At 37.9% G+C, this 17,513-nt stretch overlaps 3 protein-coding genes across 6 annotated transcripts; 1 reads left to right on the top strand and 2 right to left on the bottom strand.

Annotated features, from left to right (window-relative positions):
• Window positions 1–163: 163 nt before the first annotated feature.
• LOC123207807 (protease Do-like 9) lies at window positions 164–2,323 on the bottom strand (the record flags this gene model as incomplete). The annotated part of the gene is made up of 4 exons (XM_044625285.1): window positions 1,521–2,323; window positions 795–994; window positions 523–703; window positions 164–356 (listed from the first exon to the last, which is right to left on the bottom strand). Coding segments are annotated over exons 1-4 (1,190 nt in total), but the record flags the coding sequence as incomplete, so codon positions are not given.
• Window positions 2,324–3,684: 1,361 nt separating this feature from the next.
• Window positions 3,685–8,714, top strand: LOC123207803 (rac-like GTP-binding protein ARAC8). The gene is made up of 8 exons (XM_044625280.1): window positions 3,685–4,138; window positions 4,513–4,600; window positions 4,724–4,833; window positions 4,918–4,981; window positions 6,740–6,804; window positions 6,899–6,964; window positions 7,631–7,728; window positions 8,317–8,714. Exons 1-8 carry the CDS (start codon window positions 4,034–4,036, stop codon window positions 8,354–8,356), a joined length of 636 nt encoding a protein of 211 aa, XP_044481215.1. The 5' UTR covers window positions 3,685–4,033; the 3' UTR covers window positions 8,357–8,714.
• A 48-nt stretch (window positions 8,715–8,762) lies between these two features.
• LOC123207800 lies at window positions 8,763–17,466 on the bottom strand. Of its 4 annotated transcripts, none has more exons than XR_006500514.1 (5): window positions 16,994–17,466; window positions 15,114–15,482; window positions 10,710–15,031; window positions 10,308–10,373; window positions 8,763–9,076 (listed from the first exon to the last, which is right to left on the bottom strand). XR_006500514.1 is itself a non-coding variant. In XM_044625275.1 (4 exons), the coding sequence occupies exons 1-3, from the start codon at window positions 17,162–17,164 to the stop codon at window positions 10,748–10,750; spliced, it is 4,824 nt and encodes a 1,607-aa protein (XP_044481210.1). In that variant the 5' UTR covers window positions 17,165–17,465; the 3' UTR covers window positions 9,728–10,373; window positions 10,710–10,747. The 4 variants fall into 4 exon arrangements, 1 of the variants encoding a protein (XP_044481210.1); XR_006500512.1 differs by having other exon boundaries at window positions 10,032–10,373; window positions 16,994–17,465; XR_006500513.1 differs by lacking the exon at window positions 8,763–9,076 and adding an exon at window positions 9,728–10,181.
• Window positions 17,467–17,513: the final 47 nt, after the last annotated feature.

Raw genomic sequence — 17,513 nt, forward strand, 5'->3', positions numbered from 1 at the left:
GGACTGAAAATTCATCAAGCAAGGAGGTATGAACCAAGTCACTAAGAGCACCGATTGGAAGTATTTCAATTTGTCACACAAAACTAAGATATGAACATGCATATAAAAGAATAAATATGCATATATCGAATACAAACCACCATAATGAGAAATCTACAGTTACCAGTTCCCATCATTGGCAATATCAACCCCATCAAAGCTTAAAATGATATCTGATGGTTTCAAAATCTCATACTCTGGTGCAGTAGGATCAATTCTTCGGATACGAACACCTTTCTGTTCAGGTTTCATGCCCATTGCCATACGCAAATCAGGATTTTCCATTTTCTGCCACTCAACTCCAAGAATAGGGAACCCTATGTTGTGTAAATAAAGTGCATAAGATTCAGTGCAAGAGATGCTAAAGCAGCATATACCATAACAATTTAAAGATTAAACTTAATTACATATAAAAAAAAGTACAGTAATCAAACCAGAAAAATCTGAAAACAAGCAAGCATGTCAAGGATGTAACCAAGTAACCTGTATATGCTCCATTCTTCTTGTAATCCTGGATGAAATGCATAATGACTGGCGTTGGTATGACATAACCTATATTTTCCACATCTTCATGCTTAAGAGACTGAAACGCAATGCCTACACATTTGCCTTTATCATTAAAGGCAGGCCCACCAGAATTTCCAGAATTTATAGCAGCATCTATCTGCAAAAGCAAGAGCAGGAACAGATATGAGAACAATATCTCAGATGGCTGGCAACAAATCAACCAATATCCTGAAATGTAATCCCAAAACCTGTAGTCCCAAGAGCTCAGTCGACCCATGAACATAAGATAGGATCTCTATACGTGATACAACACCACTAGTCACAGAAATGGTGTCTCCTCCAATTGGATAACCCACAACTGTTACAGCATCTTGAAGGGCAGGTAATTCTCCAAACTCCACAGGTGATACTCCTTCCCAAAATTCATCATCATTGACTGTAAGCATGGCTGCCACATATTGCAAACCAAAACTCACATTCAACACCAAATATCATCCAAACATAGTTAGAAAGATTTACAACATTCAGTAATAACAAGAGAACTTCAATCTCACAAAATACACTCATGAATGATGAAACCTACCATCCTCTTTTTAAGCATAACAATCACATGTTTCCACATTTTAGTTCCTCTAGACTATTTATAATATTCACCAAACAATTCTTGCCCTCAATGAAACTAACCAATTCTATTGTTCAAACAATATAACAATCCTAATCACATAAATTTCCCAATTATAACATCATAGCTTAAGTACTAACTTTATTCAAAGAATGGCCTATAAAGCGGATCCCAATGTTAAGATATGTAAGAAGTGGATCCCATATATGATATCAATGATTCGAAATTTATCTTTGATCAGGTAACATAAAAACTGAAGCAACTACACCGGACTCTATAACTAGTTAAGAAAGATTTCCAACTTTCAACTACAGATAACTTTCCAGAAATAAGCTAAAAAAACATCCCATACCAATATCGCACTCTGTCCCAATAGCAAGCACAGTAGCCAAGTACTTAGTGTCGGAGCCTCTTTTCTTGAGCTTAACCTGCGTGTAATGCTCCACAGAATGTGCATTTGTCAGCACCCTCCGACCACTAATAACAAACCCACTACTACTCGAACTGTACTGTCGCTTCCTCTGCCACGGCAACGAAAAATTTGGCTCCGTGTGGACACAAAACACCTTCACAACAGCGTCCATAGCCGGTACGACTCTGGCCACGGCGGGCCCCCCTCCAACAGAATCCCCGCCATTTTCAAACGGCCAAGAAACCCCCAAGGTGGAAATGGGCGGAAGTGGGGGCGGTTTCTCCTCCGGGTTTTCGCGTTTCAGAATTTTCTTGGGACGGCCTCGGCGAGGACGGTGATCTGGATGCTTCTGGTGGTTGGTACTGGTTGTCGCGATCGTCGTGGCGGTGGCGAGGGTGGAAGGATTAGTGATGGGGATTATTTCAACATTAGAAACGGAGAAAACGTCATCCATGACGGCGGAGGAGGCGATAATGGAGGTGGAGGAAGCATCTAGGGTTTCTTGTGTGGTGGGGATTTTAGGTTTGCGGCCACGTTTAGGTTTAACTTGAGACATTTTGGGATATCAAGTAAAGCGTTATATTCAATTAGATTCAAACAATGGAAAAGATTTCCAATCTATTCATATGGTTGACAGAGGCAAGGAGGGAGAGAGGAAGGAAGAAGGATTTCGAAAGAAGAATTTAATTACAGTGACTTGGGGAAGAGGGAAGAAGAGAAGGAATATTGTAAATAATTAAGAATTTAATTACAGTCAGTGACTTGGGAGGAGGGAAGAAGAGAAAGAAAATTGTAAATAGTTGGGGTGGGCTGATGACCCACAATTCATTTTGGGCCAATATAATGGGCTTTTAATTATGTATTAGGATTTCCTTGTTATAAGTTAAAATTAATTCGAATTTGAATAAGAATAATGTTATATGTATATACTTTGAATACATAAAATAGGTAAATAAATACTTTATTATCATATGATTAAGTGTTATTTTATTCTTAATTTAAAATCACCTAATCACAAAATCGGTACTTATTATAAATACACCTAATATTCTTTTGAAGCTAAAATTAAGGTTGGAAGATTGTTTATAATTGCATTTAAATGTTCACCAAAGATCCTTAGATTTGGTGCCATTATAGTGTTGCTGAGCCTTTGTGAATTAATAACAAGAAGAACAAAAATTGTAGCACAAGCATTCTTGTTTGTTAAGAGTTTCTTAGTCTCATGATGAATGAAAAACTGCTAAAAAAGAGATAAATAATGGTCAAAATGCAACTGGGTAGTGCCAAATAAGCACAAAAGAAAGAGAAAAGCCTTTGCCCTACATGAAACTGCACTATAGAATCAAAGAATCCTCCACCAACTTTTGTTGTCAATAGTCTAAAAAGATTTTAATTTCATCTTTTTGGCAAATCCTTCTTTATTATGTTACTTAACTTTTACTTATACCTTCAATGAACAGCTCCTCTGCCTTTTGAAGCCTGCAATAATTCAAGTCCCTCCCTGCCCCATTTTCTTGCTTTAGAATTGGCTTTTATCTGTCAACTTTATACACAAATAGTGGAGTAGCCAACCACCCTTTTTTTCCTTTTTATCAATTTAATATCTTCATCTTCATACATATATTTCAATCTTGGATCATAAAAATTCTAAATTGATTAATTCTTTAAATTCCCACTTGAAGGAACAATTAAATGATTCAGCTCCAGTGTCCATGGCCCCAAAGGAATAATTTCGAATTAATGTTAGGTTCAACATCTCTATATTTAACTAAAAGATTCCATTTTTATTATAAACAAAGACCTCTTTTTCCAAGTCAATTTTCTCAGGAAACAAACAAGAGTGAGTGGTTGTAAGCTACCCTGTTATTTCCCTGTTCGTGGTCCTTGATTTGATGACTGATTAAAATGACAATTAATTAAATAAAATATAAAATGTTATTAATATTTCTGAATTGATGGCTTGTATTTATCACACTCTGGGGAAACGATCACGGGGTTAGACGGTCAGTGTTTTGTCCAATTCTTAAAGGCTATAGTATAAACTACAAAAGCCTGCCTTCAAATTTAATTCTGGGACTAAAATAAATGCAATGCCTATACATACATACATATGTATATAATGTACTTTGAACAAAAAGGAAAGTTAAATTCAAAAATCAAAATAAACAATCGTCTAAGCAATAAAAACCCGATCTTGAGGCTTGAATTACAAAACCAAAAAAGTAAAGAAAATTGCTACAGAAATGGTAAATGAGTGAGAATCATGTGATCCACCACTAATCAAAGAAGTCATAAATTTGTCCACCAACAATCCTGCCTTTTGTTTTGTTTTGTTTATGTTCTCTTGTGGGGAAAGTTTTTTCAGTGTTTACAAGCACTGTTAACTCTTAAAAGACCTCTCTTTCTTCTCTTTTTTGTTTGTTTGTTGTTGGTTTGTTTTGTTTTTGGTTGCAATGGCTTCTAGTGGTTCAAGGTTCATCAAGTGTGTGACAGTTGGTGATGGAGCTGTTGGCAAAACTTGCATGCTTATTTGCTATACAAGTAACAAGTTTCCTACTGTATGTACTCTTCCTTCTTCAACATCATCCATCTGGGTTTGTCAGTTTTTTTTTTTTTCCCTCTTTGGGTGTATTATTTAGTGTTTTTATGCATCTGGGTTCAGGCGATGGCAGCTTTTCTGTGCTTTTCATGACTTATTTTTATAACAATTAAAAATATTTGCTTCTGTGTGAACTTGCCTTTTGGCCTATTAATTGTGACTTATTTCCCCTTTAAAATTTTCATGGATGATTTACGCATTCTTTTATGTGTACTTTACTTCTGTTTCTGACAAACTGATTAAAGGAGAAGGAAATTCTTTCGTTGTTCTGGTTGGCTCTTTTTATTTGTAGATTATAATAATTTGAATTTAAATGGTTATTGTGCTTTTCAGGATTACATACCAACAGTGTTCGATAACTTCAGTGCAAATGTGATAGCTGAAGGCACTACTGTCAACTTGGGCCTCTGGGACACAGCTGGTATGATTTTTCTGATTCCCAGTCACAGCTTCATGAGTTTTCTTCATTGTTTTACAGCAAAGATAGCATGTCAGCCAAATTAGGCAATTTATTACGTTATGTAAGCTTCAATGAATATCATAGGGCAAGAGGATTACAACAGGTTGAGGCCCTTGAGCTACAGAGGAGCAGATGTTTTTGTCTTAGCTTTCTCATTAGTTAGTCGGGCCAGCTATGAGAATGTTCTGAAAAAGGTGCATTGACCTGAATTTTGTTTCTGTTTCATTTGAGAATATGTTCTTGTATTGCCGTTTTCTAATATGTGATTACCTGTTCAGTGGATCCCTGAACTTCAGCATTACTGTCCTGGAGTACCAGTTGTATTGGTTGGAACCAAATCAGGTTAGTCAGAAAGCATAAAATCTATAATATTGCCCCAATGCAGTGCTATTTGTAACTTATTTCTGGTTGTTGTCAGTTGCTTGTGAAAATAAATCATCCTTTAGTGCCACTCATTGTTATTAATGTCTTGGTAGATAGATCCCATCTTGTTTCTTGGATGAAGAATGATTTGATAATAGAGTTGGGTTTACCGTTTTCCAATTATTGCCCATCTGCAGATGTCAGTGGTTTCAGGGATATATTTGACGGCAAGGGATATTGAGATGGCTCGTCTGTCATTTTAATTTACTTGTTTACATAGGAGATGAAATCATAGTGATCTTGTCCATAGAAGAGTGTCAAATGATGAACCTATAAAGTAATTTGTTCTTATAGATTAGCAATCTACATGAACTGCCCTAATCACAAATAATGCTTTTCCTAAAGCAGCATGCACTATTCTGGCCATAATTTATAAGGGAAGCAGTAGAATAGAAACAAATACAACTAAAGAAGCTTGCAGCACTGAAGACTATTGATATCAAATTGAAGCAATATTGTTTATATCACTTCTTCATGTACATAGTTAAAGAGCAAATGCACTGGCATGGAGGTAATTCAGTTTTTAGGCATTTGAGGACTGGAGGAAGAAAAATGTGTTGTTTACCGAAACACTGAACAAACAATTAGTGGCAAATTATCTGACAGCAAACACATCCTTAGACATGAAAGGAAGAGGGTTTCATTAATCCAAGACAGTGTGGTGAAGTTTTTGATGATTTGTTGAGGTTTGTGACCTTATTGTGTGATCCAAGACAGGGCTTTTGAACAGTATTAACTTGTCAATCTCCATAGTTCAAGCTGCAACAATCACTCTGTAGTGTGATTTAATCTAGGTTTTGATATTTTTAACTACTGTTGAAGGAAGAAACTCTTGATTGGGTGCTGTACCATTTGAAAAAGTCCAGGTTCTTACTATTTAAATAAAGGCTTTTCGGATACTGACTGTCAAACACACAGCTTTAGACATCAACAGTTTCAACTTAAACTGACTATTAATGAAGACTACAAACATGTACTACAGGCAAATTATACTAATTCTCTAGTTTTCCCAGAAAATATGATAAGTTATTTCCAAGTAATCAAGTGGTTTATACAAGAGGCATAATTTAGATCATGGACAAGATGCATAGGACAAAGGTATTTGAGTAAGCACTTGCGATAATGCTGGAAGACCTCAATTTTGTAATATTTTTCATCGAAAGTTTTTCCTTGTTCTCATCTTTGATAAGTCTCTGTGGTCAATTAGTATTCAAACATCTCCCTTATTTAGATGTGAGAACTGCGTTTAGTATTTAGTTAATTTGCTGAGTGAGTATACAAAGGTGGACTGATTTGCTTCTTGACTGCTCAACACCATTTTCTATTCTCTTTTCTCTTCACATTATTTTTGAGTGTTCCAATTCAGTAGGGAACTCCATTTTTTTTTTTTTTCCAGTTTTTTCACCAAGTTTAAGGCAAATCTTCCCACAAAGAAGTGATGGTACTGCACTTTCCTATAAAAAAAGTATTATCTAGGTCTATTGAATTAAAATGAACAAGAAGTTGCAGCACCTTACATAACTATTAACTTTATTATTTATTTTTTGCATTCTCATCCTATATTATGGTGGGAACAAGTTATGAGCTGCATTTACACTTATCTTTATTTATCATGGTAAATCAGTTATTTGTATCAACTTTAATTTGCTCAACAAATGTGTGGTTTACAACATGCAGATCTTCGCGAGGATAAACATTATTCGGCTGATCACCCAGGAATGGTGCCTGTAACCACTGCACAAGTATGATTTTGTTTATCACTTGCTTTAATCTCTGTCTTGGAAACATTACAATTGGTGCACTAAGTTCTTGGTTGAATCTTTCTTATATAAGCAGGGAGAGGAACTCCGTAAACAGATTGGTGCTGCATATTACATTGAATGCAGCTCAAAAACTCAGCAGGTATGTCAATTCTTGGCAGGAAAGTTAGTGCTAAAACTCAGCAGTGCCCATTTTGTCTGATTTTCAAAAGAAAAATTAAGTCCCTTTGAGACAAAATATTTCCTGAGCCAAAGTCTTTACCATGAGTAATATCATAGCTATGGTGCTATTACACTAAAACTGATATCCTCCCAACTTTTGTGGATGTTTTTGAAGATCTTGACTCTGCTTGTTTAATGCTGATATCCCCATTAGTAAGGCTCTATGTATTTTTTCCACACCAATTGAATACTTGGCTAAATTTATTTAACTTAGATGTTTCTTTTGTGAAAGTACCAAATGATGATCCAGTGCTGTTGGGTACACATATTGAACTAATGATGGTGATCAATTTATAAATTGCATGCTTATTGAAATGGGAAATTAAACAAATTGATCAACTTTGGCCTGTCAGTGACAATATGACTGAATAATATATTTTACTTATTTAATATTTAAAAAATATAAATCCAGTACCCTGCCTTAAAATTTCCTACCTAAACATGGACCAGGGATTTATTCCCCTGACAACTAGAACACACACTTAGGTTGCTTTTGGAGGCAGTCTCTATTAAATTTACCCAAAGACACCTCTGTATTATACCGTTGATACTAAGTTACAGATGACCTGAGTTTGTTCCATTGCAGAATGTGAAGGCAGTGTTTGATGCAGCAATCAGGGTAGTTATAAAACCTCCACAGAAACAAAAGGAGAAGAAGAAAAAGCAGCAGCGGGGATGCCTAATGTCAGTATTTTTATTTCAGTCTTCCTTAAGACTCGGTTCTTGCATCTTGATAACTCTTTTGCATCATATTCTAATATGCTGTTGGGAATTTCAAATAAGATAGATGTTAGTTTAAGATTCTCTTAACATTTTATCAATGTTTTTTCTCGTCTTGTGTGTGCGTAAAAGTTTCCACTGTTTTCAATGCTACAGATATCAGTTAAATTGTTCTTTTGCTATTCCTACCGTATTCTGTCTCAAATTGTTTCATAACAAGCAATAGCAGTTTTGAACTGGGAATAGTAGTTTTATTGTCCTGCTTCTTGGAATAAGCAAAGTCCATGTTAAAAATACATGCTTGTGGCTAAACCCATAATAATTATCAACAAAGTAGATAGATTGAAGATAAATATGTCAGCTGTTAGATATGTAATGCCTGTATTAAGATTGTGGAATGAGAAAGACAGCTAATGAATGTTTTAGAACCTCTTTTCTTAAACATGGAGAAAATATTTGGTGAGATTTTTCTGCTTCCATATACTTTGTTATTCGGGTTTTTTTACTGTACTTGTTATTGGGGGCATTACCTAATGATCATTGAACTTGCAGAAATGTCTTTTGTGGGAGGAACCTGGTGGGTCTGAAATGAAGATGTTAATCATCAGAATAATTATGAATTGATTTCTAGCTTGTTTCGATCTACCAATGACTGCCTCGAGATTCTTCACGCAGCAGTTGGCGTCCTCACTGTTCGGTTTCATCCATGCAACCCATCTCAGATTCTGTTTGTTTGGTAGACATGTCACTCACTTTGCAGCTGTTTCATGCGTTTTATAATTGTGTCATCTATTCGTTGTGAAGAAAAGATGTTATCGAGACACTGATGTATATGTTTGTTAAATTTGCTGTAGAGTTAAAAGGCTCAGTTGTGTTAATGAGAATTTGCATTATAGCTGTGCTTGTTTTTAGTTAACGGTAGCAAACCATGAAAGTTGAGTTTGTTGCAAGAGACTTGTTCATTTCTGCAGTCTGGATTGCTATTGGTGAAAGACAGATTAGAGTGAAAAGGCATTTGCTATGATAATCATGCAGTGAACATATGTATCCATATTTCAACAGGATCAAGACCATCCACAAATATTCACCATCGCAAAAAATATTTGCTGACAAAGAGATGTATAATTTGTGATGTCCTTGGTGCCAAAATGTATCCATTGTGAACCAAGCAAATTATGGTGGCCTTAAACATAGAATCCTGCCCATCAAGCAAAATGTGGCAGAAAAACAGAAAAGGGACATCCGTTCATTTGTTTCATCATTCAATTTCAATCTCTGCCATTGATTCCCCTCTCTGTGATCCTGGTCATGCCTAAATAAAAACAAAAAAGAAATCATAAATAGACATCAGAACAAAGCCTACATTCAATATTCTGGTTTTGCCAAGCAATATCTAACATGACTAAACCTAGATGGGTTTATGGAGAAACAGATACCAAGAACCAGTGGGGTCTTAAAAACAACATTTTGTTTGTCTACCAGGTTACATTAATGGCTTATGATGGAGTGTCAAGAGTGACAGATCACCAACAATAAACGCAAACATTTGAAAAATCAAACCTGATCTTTCTCCAAGATTTCAGATCAATAATTCGCACCTGAATTTCATTCATTTATGAAATTTCTCCAGGATCAAGACTTCATCACCACCAGCAACAATCAAAATCCAGTAAACTTAACCATAGAATTCATTATACCATGAGTAACTACGCCAAAAATATCACATAGCATCAATATTCGTCAAAGTTTAATTTTCAAATTAGGCATTAAAAAAAATTTTGACAATTGGACCCAACTGAACAACATTATCAAAGGGAATCTTTATAACAAGTAGTTCAATTTCTCCATGTTACCAGAGTCATCTTCACAGGCAAGTCCATTGACAATCATAGCAACCATCAAATCCAAAATGATAACAAAGATGCAATTTGCAGACAAAATGCACAAGCTTGGACAAAAGAAATGTTGTCAGTAATCAGGATGATTATAAGCAATCTTATTTCTGATAGCTAAAATGGGCACATATTTAGAACACAGTAGATGAACTACAATGAGGGTTAATAAATAAAATAAGCTAAGACAAGAATACAAGATCAACCACAGCAACTAAACCATGCCAGATCAAGAAAAGCTTTGAGTATCAAAATTCAGTGACCACTCTGCTTATATATAGGTGATTAAAAGAAAACGAACTGGGAAGAAGCAAAGAAAGATAAATTAACGTCAAAGTACAAAAGGGCTTTCTGCATAAAGCAGATCATCTCAACCTCCATAATAAGGATTGGAAAAGGAGGGTGACTCTGGGTCCAGCAGTATTTTCTGGATGCATAAACACCTCTTGGGCACCAAATTTGAATATCTAGGCAGCACAGTGCATGCTTTCCAACAGTTAAAATATCTACAAGAAGGATGCTGATCTGCACCACCCAGAACAAATTCAACGAACAAACAGCTTGTAGACCCAAACAGATCTTTACGACAAAGTTGATACAGCAGAAGGGTGGGGGTCGGAGACTATGGACAACATCAAATAACTCACTTACCACCCAACCTCCAAGAGCAAAAGTTAGTCAACCTCTGGGGGTTAGCCACTGCCCATCCTTGAAGAACTGGAGAAAACAAAAAGGACATTAAAAGAAGCAAATAGGAGCCAAAATAAAATTTTACGAACAAAGGGCATCTACAAGAATACAAGACAATACATAAGAATGATATTTCACCCCTAAAAAAAGAAGAGAAGCACGTCTATTTTAAATTTGAAGGCGGCAAAAGAAGTCAGACATCTCAAAAATCAATTTCCTATTTCTTTCCTAGTTGATTAAAGGTGGGATCCAGCTTAGAGCCAATACTAGCTAACTCAGCACAAAGTCACATATTAAGTTGGACCACTGTCAATAGGCAAAAAAATATTGCACATGCATGGAGAACATAAATGAAGAACTTACAAGATTTCATGGGTCAGCAAATGATGAAATATGCATTCCTATTGCCATGAAGGTCGCTTGTAGCCATCCCATCCTCCTTCAGGTTCCTTCCTCTTCAGAACGCTTCTTGCTTGGTCTTCTGCCATGGCCTGTGAACTAGCAACAGATAGTTGCCTTGGCACAAGAGGTGATGTCTCATCTCTACCTTCTATATCTGGGACTCCAGGCCCTGCATTTAAGTCTAGAGCCTGTCTTCCCCATTTCCAGCCACTGTCAGTATTAGAACTGTTGCTACCATCAGGGAGGCTAACTACATAAGGCCTTTGGTAATGAGATGGGATTGCAGTTGTTGGTCCTAATATTTGTGAATTGATTGCAGGGAAGCATAGCCTCCCACCAGATGATGAATCCACATATGTTGTTGAACCACCAGAGAAAGTGGCTGATGGAAGAGGAAAGGTGCTTCCAAAGGGAAAGACAGGATACTGGAAGTGAGTAGATGGAAAGGGAACTGCAGGAGAAGATGACAATACTGGCCCCCTGTAAATATCAGGACCAAACAGGTTGCCACCAGAAGGGGGGGCCAACATCCTTTGGGGTGCCCCTGGTGCAACAATTTGAAAAGGCTGCTGCTCTCTATCAGGCAATGATGGAACTGTGATGGTTGAATAAGGGTTCCCTCTGGGATACCGTGATGCAAGGTTTCCTGAATCTGCAGAATTCACCCGAAGGCCAGAAACCGGTGGCTGGGGTGGTATGCTTCTTGTGTTCTGGTTAAACAGGGGTGGTATGCTTCTGGTGTTCTGGTTAAACAATGCTGGTTCCATACTCATCTCATCAACAACAGGTCCATCATTCAAATCAAAGTCCCTGCGAACACTCACTTCACCATTGAAAAGACCACCTGATGATGATGTGACAGGAAGAACAGGAAAATCTGCTTTATGACCGTTACTTGTTGAGAAATTATCAGTAAGCTCCTCAGCTCTATTCAAATCAAGGTCAAGTCCACCAGAGCAACGAGCAGGTGTAGAACCCATCTGTTCATGTGACACATCACGATTATTTGTAAGGTCAGATACAGAAAATGTATCCTGAGCAGAGCCCCGAGAAGCCAAATCCTCAAATATTCTCTCATCTGGTACATTCAAGTCAATATCCAATGGAGGGCGACTGTGTTTTCCAGGAGTGGCATCAGAAAGAGGTATGTTAGTTGCACCAAACGGCATCTCTAGAACCTTTCTAGGTTCAGCTGGACGAAATGCACTTGTTGCCGCAGACCCCTTCCAACCACGTGCCCCTTTACTCCTCAGAAGATCTTCCGGTGGAACAAAAGGCCCTTTTGCAGCAGCAGCTACTGTAATTGATGTCGAAAGGCTACTAGAGACAGAAGAAATCGGGAAAGGCAATGGGCTAATCAACTGTTGCACAGCACCTGAACATTCTGGGGCCCCATCTTTTCCATCATCCCCATTAAAACCTTCATTTAGATCAAATTCAACTTTTGCTTCTTTGTCAGTCACACCAGCAGCAGAGAAAGATGTATCAGCAGTGGTTGATGAAGACACCTCTGCTTCATCTCCCTCACTCCCAGCCAACTTAGGTTCCCCCAGCTTCACATGCTGTCCTGTTTCTTGCCCTTGCAAGTCAGGGGATGCCTCTGGAGGAGCTGGACCAGTACAATGACGCTCTTTAACCTCATTGCGTTCAACAGATTCCTCAACATGCTCACACTTGTTAACAGAGTCGGCTAAGCCCAAATTCAGTTCATTCTCATCCTTGCAAGTCATGGGAGCTTTACTTCTCCATTCAGTTTTCAGCTTTTCACTATCATTTAGATTAGTCACATCAACTTCAACAACATTTTCAGCTTTGACTTCATCCACATTTTCAGAAGCTATATCTTTACCACTAGACGTAAGCAGCACTTTCACATCCATTTCTTTCGCAAAGTCAAAGTGTTTTGCCACAGGAGAAAGTTTTTGTTCTGTCTGTATGCTATTAAATCCATCATTCACATCTTTCTTATTCTCACCATCAATTTCTGAAGCTTGATATGATGATGATCCTTCAAGGGCTTCATTCTCAACTTTTACACCAGGTTCAGAGATCGTATCCACAGTTAAAAAAGAGCTACTCATCTTTTGTTTAGCACCTGGAATTCCATCTACTTCCACTCTACTACCTGCCTTTCCCGCAAGATCTTTGGCTGCTGCGTCTGAGATCTGCCCCTTTATTTCCTGTTTCAAATTCTCATGGTTCTCTGGAAAAGAATTTCCAGTCTCTGGCAAATCCATTGGAGAAATATTTATATGTCCAGTTGGATCTCTTGCAGATTTCTCCTCATTAGCATTTGCATTCTTGGCCGGCAAAGTACGATCAACCTGCTTATCATGTTCATCGTCAGCACCATCAATAGACTGACTATGTTCTTGTGAAAGATCAGCTCCCGGAGATGACTGTACTCTTGAATCATTGTCATCACAGAGTTGCTCATGTACAGGAGTGTTTCTTTGTGGAGAACTAGGCGGTGAAATTATATCAGATTTGTACATCTCTCCAGCAGCCACACTTGCAAGCAAATTCATTCCAATATCATCCCCAACTGGGGTAGATGCAGCAACTTCAGAATACTTAACCAAAGCACTGAAAGGAATTTGTTGCCACTTTGTATTTTTATGTTCTTTTCCTGATGGTATAGAAGAATCTTTCAATATTTCAGTAAATGCCTTTGCATCATCACCAATCTGACAGCCTTCATCATCAGGAGCAATAGAAGGTGTCCCATCTCCCTCACCAGCTCCAACAAGTGCATCATTCTTTTCCTTGAGGCTATGATCAAATTGATCCTGCTTCTCTGAAAGCACAGGAGAAGATACCCTGCTGTTTATGGCTGGAGGGTCTTCAACAGATCCTGCACTGCCACTTTGAGCTGGACTGCGACCTCGATTAGGGATCTTAACTATCAGCTTGTGGTTACTCCCCTCAACAACAGGTACATCAATTGCTTTTTCACTTGTTGAACTCGATTGTGATGGTCTTTCTGAAGTTTGATTCCTGTGCTGGGAAGTTCTGTTTGACCCAGTTTCTCTTTGAGCCCCTGAAAAATTTGAACCCTGGAAACCATTAACAGATTTTCGAGACCGCAAAGAACCAGCTGAGGCCTTATTCGCAGTCACTGAAACAGCAGTAAAGCCCCTAATATCCTCCTTCCCCGAGAATCCCCCAGTTTTCGAATGGTCAATGGAACAAATTTGACTATTGTTGTGGGATTGACCAGCACCACTGCTTTTCTCATCCTTTGCCAGATTTGAAGGAAGTTCAATTGTACCACCAACAGCATAATTACGAGATTGTCCATCTTTTAGGTTTGTGCCCACTGATGTAGGTGATGGTACTGATTTCACAAACACCGGTGATGCAAATGCTGACTTTGGAGTGGTCTCCCCCGGTACAAGCTTGACTGAAGCAGTTTTGGAAGCAGTAGGCTGCATCACCAAGCTCTTTACAGCAACCTCAGAGGATCCACCAGATTGTCTGTTCCCACCAGGAGTAACTTCTGGAAGCCTGGGTCTAGCTGGCCAGGAGACACCCTGATTTGGTTTTGCATCCATTTCAGCCTCAACACGTTTCTTCCAGGTGTCAACTAAACTCCTTGCTTTCTTCTGAATTTCCAAATTCTTGTGTGTACGCAAATGATTAACAGACTTGCCAATGTTACACATTTGTAGTGCATGAAGATTTATAGGCAGTTTATCAAGTGCACGAAGTAAAATTAAGAGAAATTCCTCAATTGATCTATCACTGTCTTTGGGCCTGTTACCATCACCAATCTTTCCTTTGTGGACCTCTTGAAGCCATTCATCATAAACAGGTAAACCCTTAAGCTGCACAAACCAATTAAGGCAATCCAATTTGTCTGTCGCAGCCACCACACCAGCAAGCACTGATCGGCAAACCAAATCTATTTTTTTCTCAGGCATCATGAGCTGCACCAATTTCTCTACGCCATCATAGTCTACAAGTCCTCCTTTATCAGTAAATTTGGCAATCTCAGATTTTAGACAATCTGATCTATTGTGACCAGAATCCCCATCCTCCATTCTTGAAGAACGTTCCCGTTTAACAGGCTCAGAGCCCTGATCTCCCCTCTCCCTTTTCTTCCCTTTAACTTGTGGTGGATGAGAGGAAGCACTATTCTGCACACCATCAGAACCAGGCTTTAATTGTGAAGTTGAAGTTGGACCATTCATAGGCTTTGGGGAACGACCACCTGGTGGCACTGTTGCATGCATTTCTACACGAGTCTTGTGCAATAGCTGATCTATTTCTTCCTGTCGGTCCTGCAAAATAAAAGATATCGATTACCTGAAAAAAGCCCAGAAACAGTATCTAGAAAGAAAAATATAAAAGTAAAAAACTTACAGTCATAAAGTCTTTATCAGTTAGCCACCATAAACACTGTTTGGTAATATCATATACTTTCCGGCAAACAAAAGAGCCAATTCCTGATGGAAGTTCAACACCTTTTGGAAGAAATGCGACTTTACACGGATGCAGTAACGAAGCAGCAGGAATCTCATCCTTATGGAAGGAATAGAAAATTTCGTTTGGCGCAGCCTCCAATGGGCCTTTGCCAAGTTTTACTTCAGCAGGTCGATAAAGCCAAGTTACACTTAATGTCAACTTATTCTCTTCAATGGCAGTCACTGAACGAATTATTCCAATGAAGGGAGGAGAATCCCGGGGAGGTTTGAAAAGTGCACAATCACCAACACCGACTTTGCGTCCATCCTGTGGATAATATTTTTGGGATTGGTGAACTAAAGAATGACTTAACAGCATGAGAAAAAAAAATAGAGAATTCCACAATTGACCAACTCTTTGGAATGACACAAAAACATAAAATTTTATAATGATACGTCTTCCCTAAAATCAGTATTATCTTCATTATCAATAAAGCTGATTACATTCATTTATGAAACCCTAAAACAGCAACATTCAACAGCAGCTATCATCAAATAAAATATGATCATGAACTTCCATGGATTCAAATATTTCTAAATGGAATGAATGCAATTAATCTCCCTAATTAAAGCAGTCCCTATTAAGCAGTTGTGGTTGCATCATATACTATGATCGGTGCATGAAGAACAAAATCATGTCACAGTGAAGCAGCAACTTATCCACAATCAGGCATGAAAAAATTATTCAAGAATATCATGTGGAAAGAGGCAAGAAACTGAAATACTTCAATCATTAATTATTCAAGCATTCCTGATTTCTCTAGAAAGGCAGAGATAAGATAATGAACTGCCTCAGCACACAGATCTGTTAAACTTTACATCCCCTGTCAAACCTTGTCCCAATTATCTATTGCACCAGTTACCCAAAACATAACAAGAGTTTAGAAAATCAAAAATCAAAAATCAAAAATCAAAATCAACTAGCAATTAAGAGTATTGTTGCATGCATGTCTTTAACTTATATACATAATATATGGCAAAGAACATATGTATTTGTTTCGGAATCACCCTTATTTTAGTGATTTTCCACTCTGATCACTATTTTCCATTGTCTATCCAAGGAATACCAGAAGCAGGTAAGATATTTGGATTGAGTAAGCCATATATTAGAACTGGTTAAAATTAACTACTGACAATTTAATTCTTACAACAGTAATTTGAATCAGCTTTCAGTACATTGTCACAAAATCCTCCAAATATTTAAGGCCATGACACCCAAAAATGAGACTGATATAGTTAGGAGGTGAAAAAAAAAAAACCTTAACACAAATTAGAAGACCTCATTAATGGTAAAACGCAGGGGCCAAAGAAGGTTAATGAAATGAGATATCCAAAAGAGTCCAAAAGAGAAAAGAAATATTCATATTCCGAATATGAATTGCAAATTTAGTTTTGTTGTCAACTGCACAGCCTAACATGAATCATATTAGATCAGTTCTGCCACAAAGTCCCGACATATTAGAGGCCTACTCGTTATAAACAAACTCCAGAGACACCAAAAAAAGAAAAACCTTAAAGCTTGAATATAATCATTACATAATCAGTTCACTCCCTTCAATTTTCATAATTAAGCCCTAACACCAAATTCTCAAAAATTTCGTCAATTTTACAACAGCCACGAAATTTACAAACGTGAGGCTCTTATATAATACCGGAACCGCAATCAATCAACAATCTAAAAGAAAGTACAGGAAATCGACAAAACTAGAAGAATTTCAAACATTTGCACAGAAATGAACGAAGCCCCAGAAAATCCCAAAAACCCAACAGAGTGAATACCTGAGAAAAGAAAGTAGTTGAATTGGGAGAAGAAGACAAAGGAGGAGAGGCAGCACCATGAGCAAGTGCATCTAAAATCGGGGAGCCACGTGGAGGGACAGTCCACATGTGCCGTTTCCTCTGGCGGTCTTCCCCTTCACCAGCTCGCCATCCATGCAGACGAATACGCATGATACCCTTGCATTTTGCCCTAAAACGAGTACCATCAATCCCTTTTTTTACCCCTTCCTTTTGTCACCTATTCACGATTTTAAGCACACCCAACCCAACCCTAGATCATCAAACACCTAAACAAATAAAAAAATTAAACCCCAATCCCAAATGTAAAACTGATCTAACTGAAGACGAGATCCAGAAAGAAAGGCGACGAAACGATTGACCTCACTTCTCCTCTTCGAAAAGAAACAGAGAACTAGAGAGAGAAAGTAGCCCGAAGCGAGAAAATGAAACAAAACAATGAATGAGAGAGACGGCAAAAAGCAGATGTGTACGTGTTTTACTTGGTGAGTTGTTATTGGTT

Source organism: Mangifera indica, unplaced genomic scaffold (assembly GCF_011075055.1).
Source record: "Mangifera indica cultivar Alphonso unplaced genomic scaffold, CATAS_Mindica_2.1 Un_0105, whole genome shotgun sequence".
Classification (NCBI taxonomy): Eukaryota; Viridiplantae; Streptophyta; class Magnoliopsida; order Sapindales; family Anacardiaceae; genus Mangifera; species Mangifera indica.

Excerpts from the sequence above, each read along its gene's own strand:
- LOC123207803 (XM_044625280.1), top strand. The coding sequence starts at position 4,034 with ATGGCTTCTAGTGGTTCAAGGTTCATCAAGTGTGTGACAGTTGGTGAT. Across the intron at positions 4,139-4,512 it reads CAAGTAACAAGTTTCCTACT|GATTACATACCAACAGTGTT; the intron begins GTATGTACTCTT and ends TGTGCTTTTCAG. Across the intron at positions 7,729-8,316 it reads CAGCAGCGGGGATGCCTAAT|AAATGTCTTTTGTGGGAGGA; the intron begins GTCAGTATTTTT and ends TTGAACTTGCAG.
- LOC123207800 (XM_044625275.1), bottom strand. The coding sequence starts at position 17,164 with ATGCGTATTCGTCTGCATGGATGGCGAGCTGGTGAAGGGGAAGACCGC. Across the intron at positions 15,483-16,993 it reads CAACTACTTTCTTTTCTCAG|GATGGACGCAAAGTCGGTGT; the intron begins GTATTCACTCTG and ends TATTATCCACAG. Across the intron at positions 15,032-15,113 it reads CTGATAAAGACTTTATGACT|GACCGACAGGAAGAAATAGA; the intron begins GTAAGTTTTTTA and ends TTTATTTTGCAG.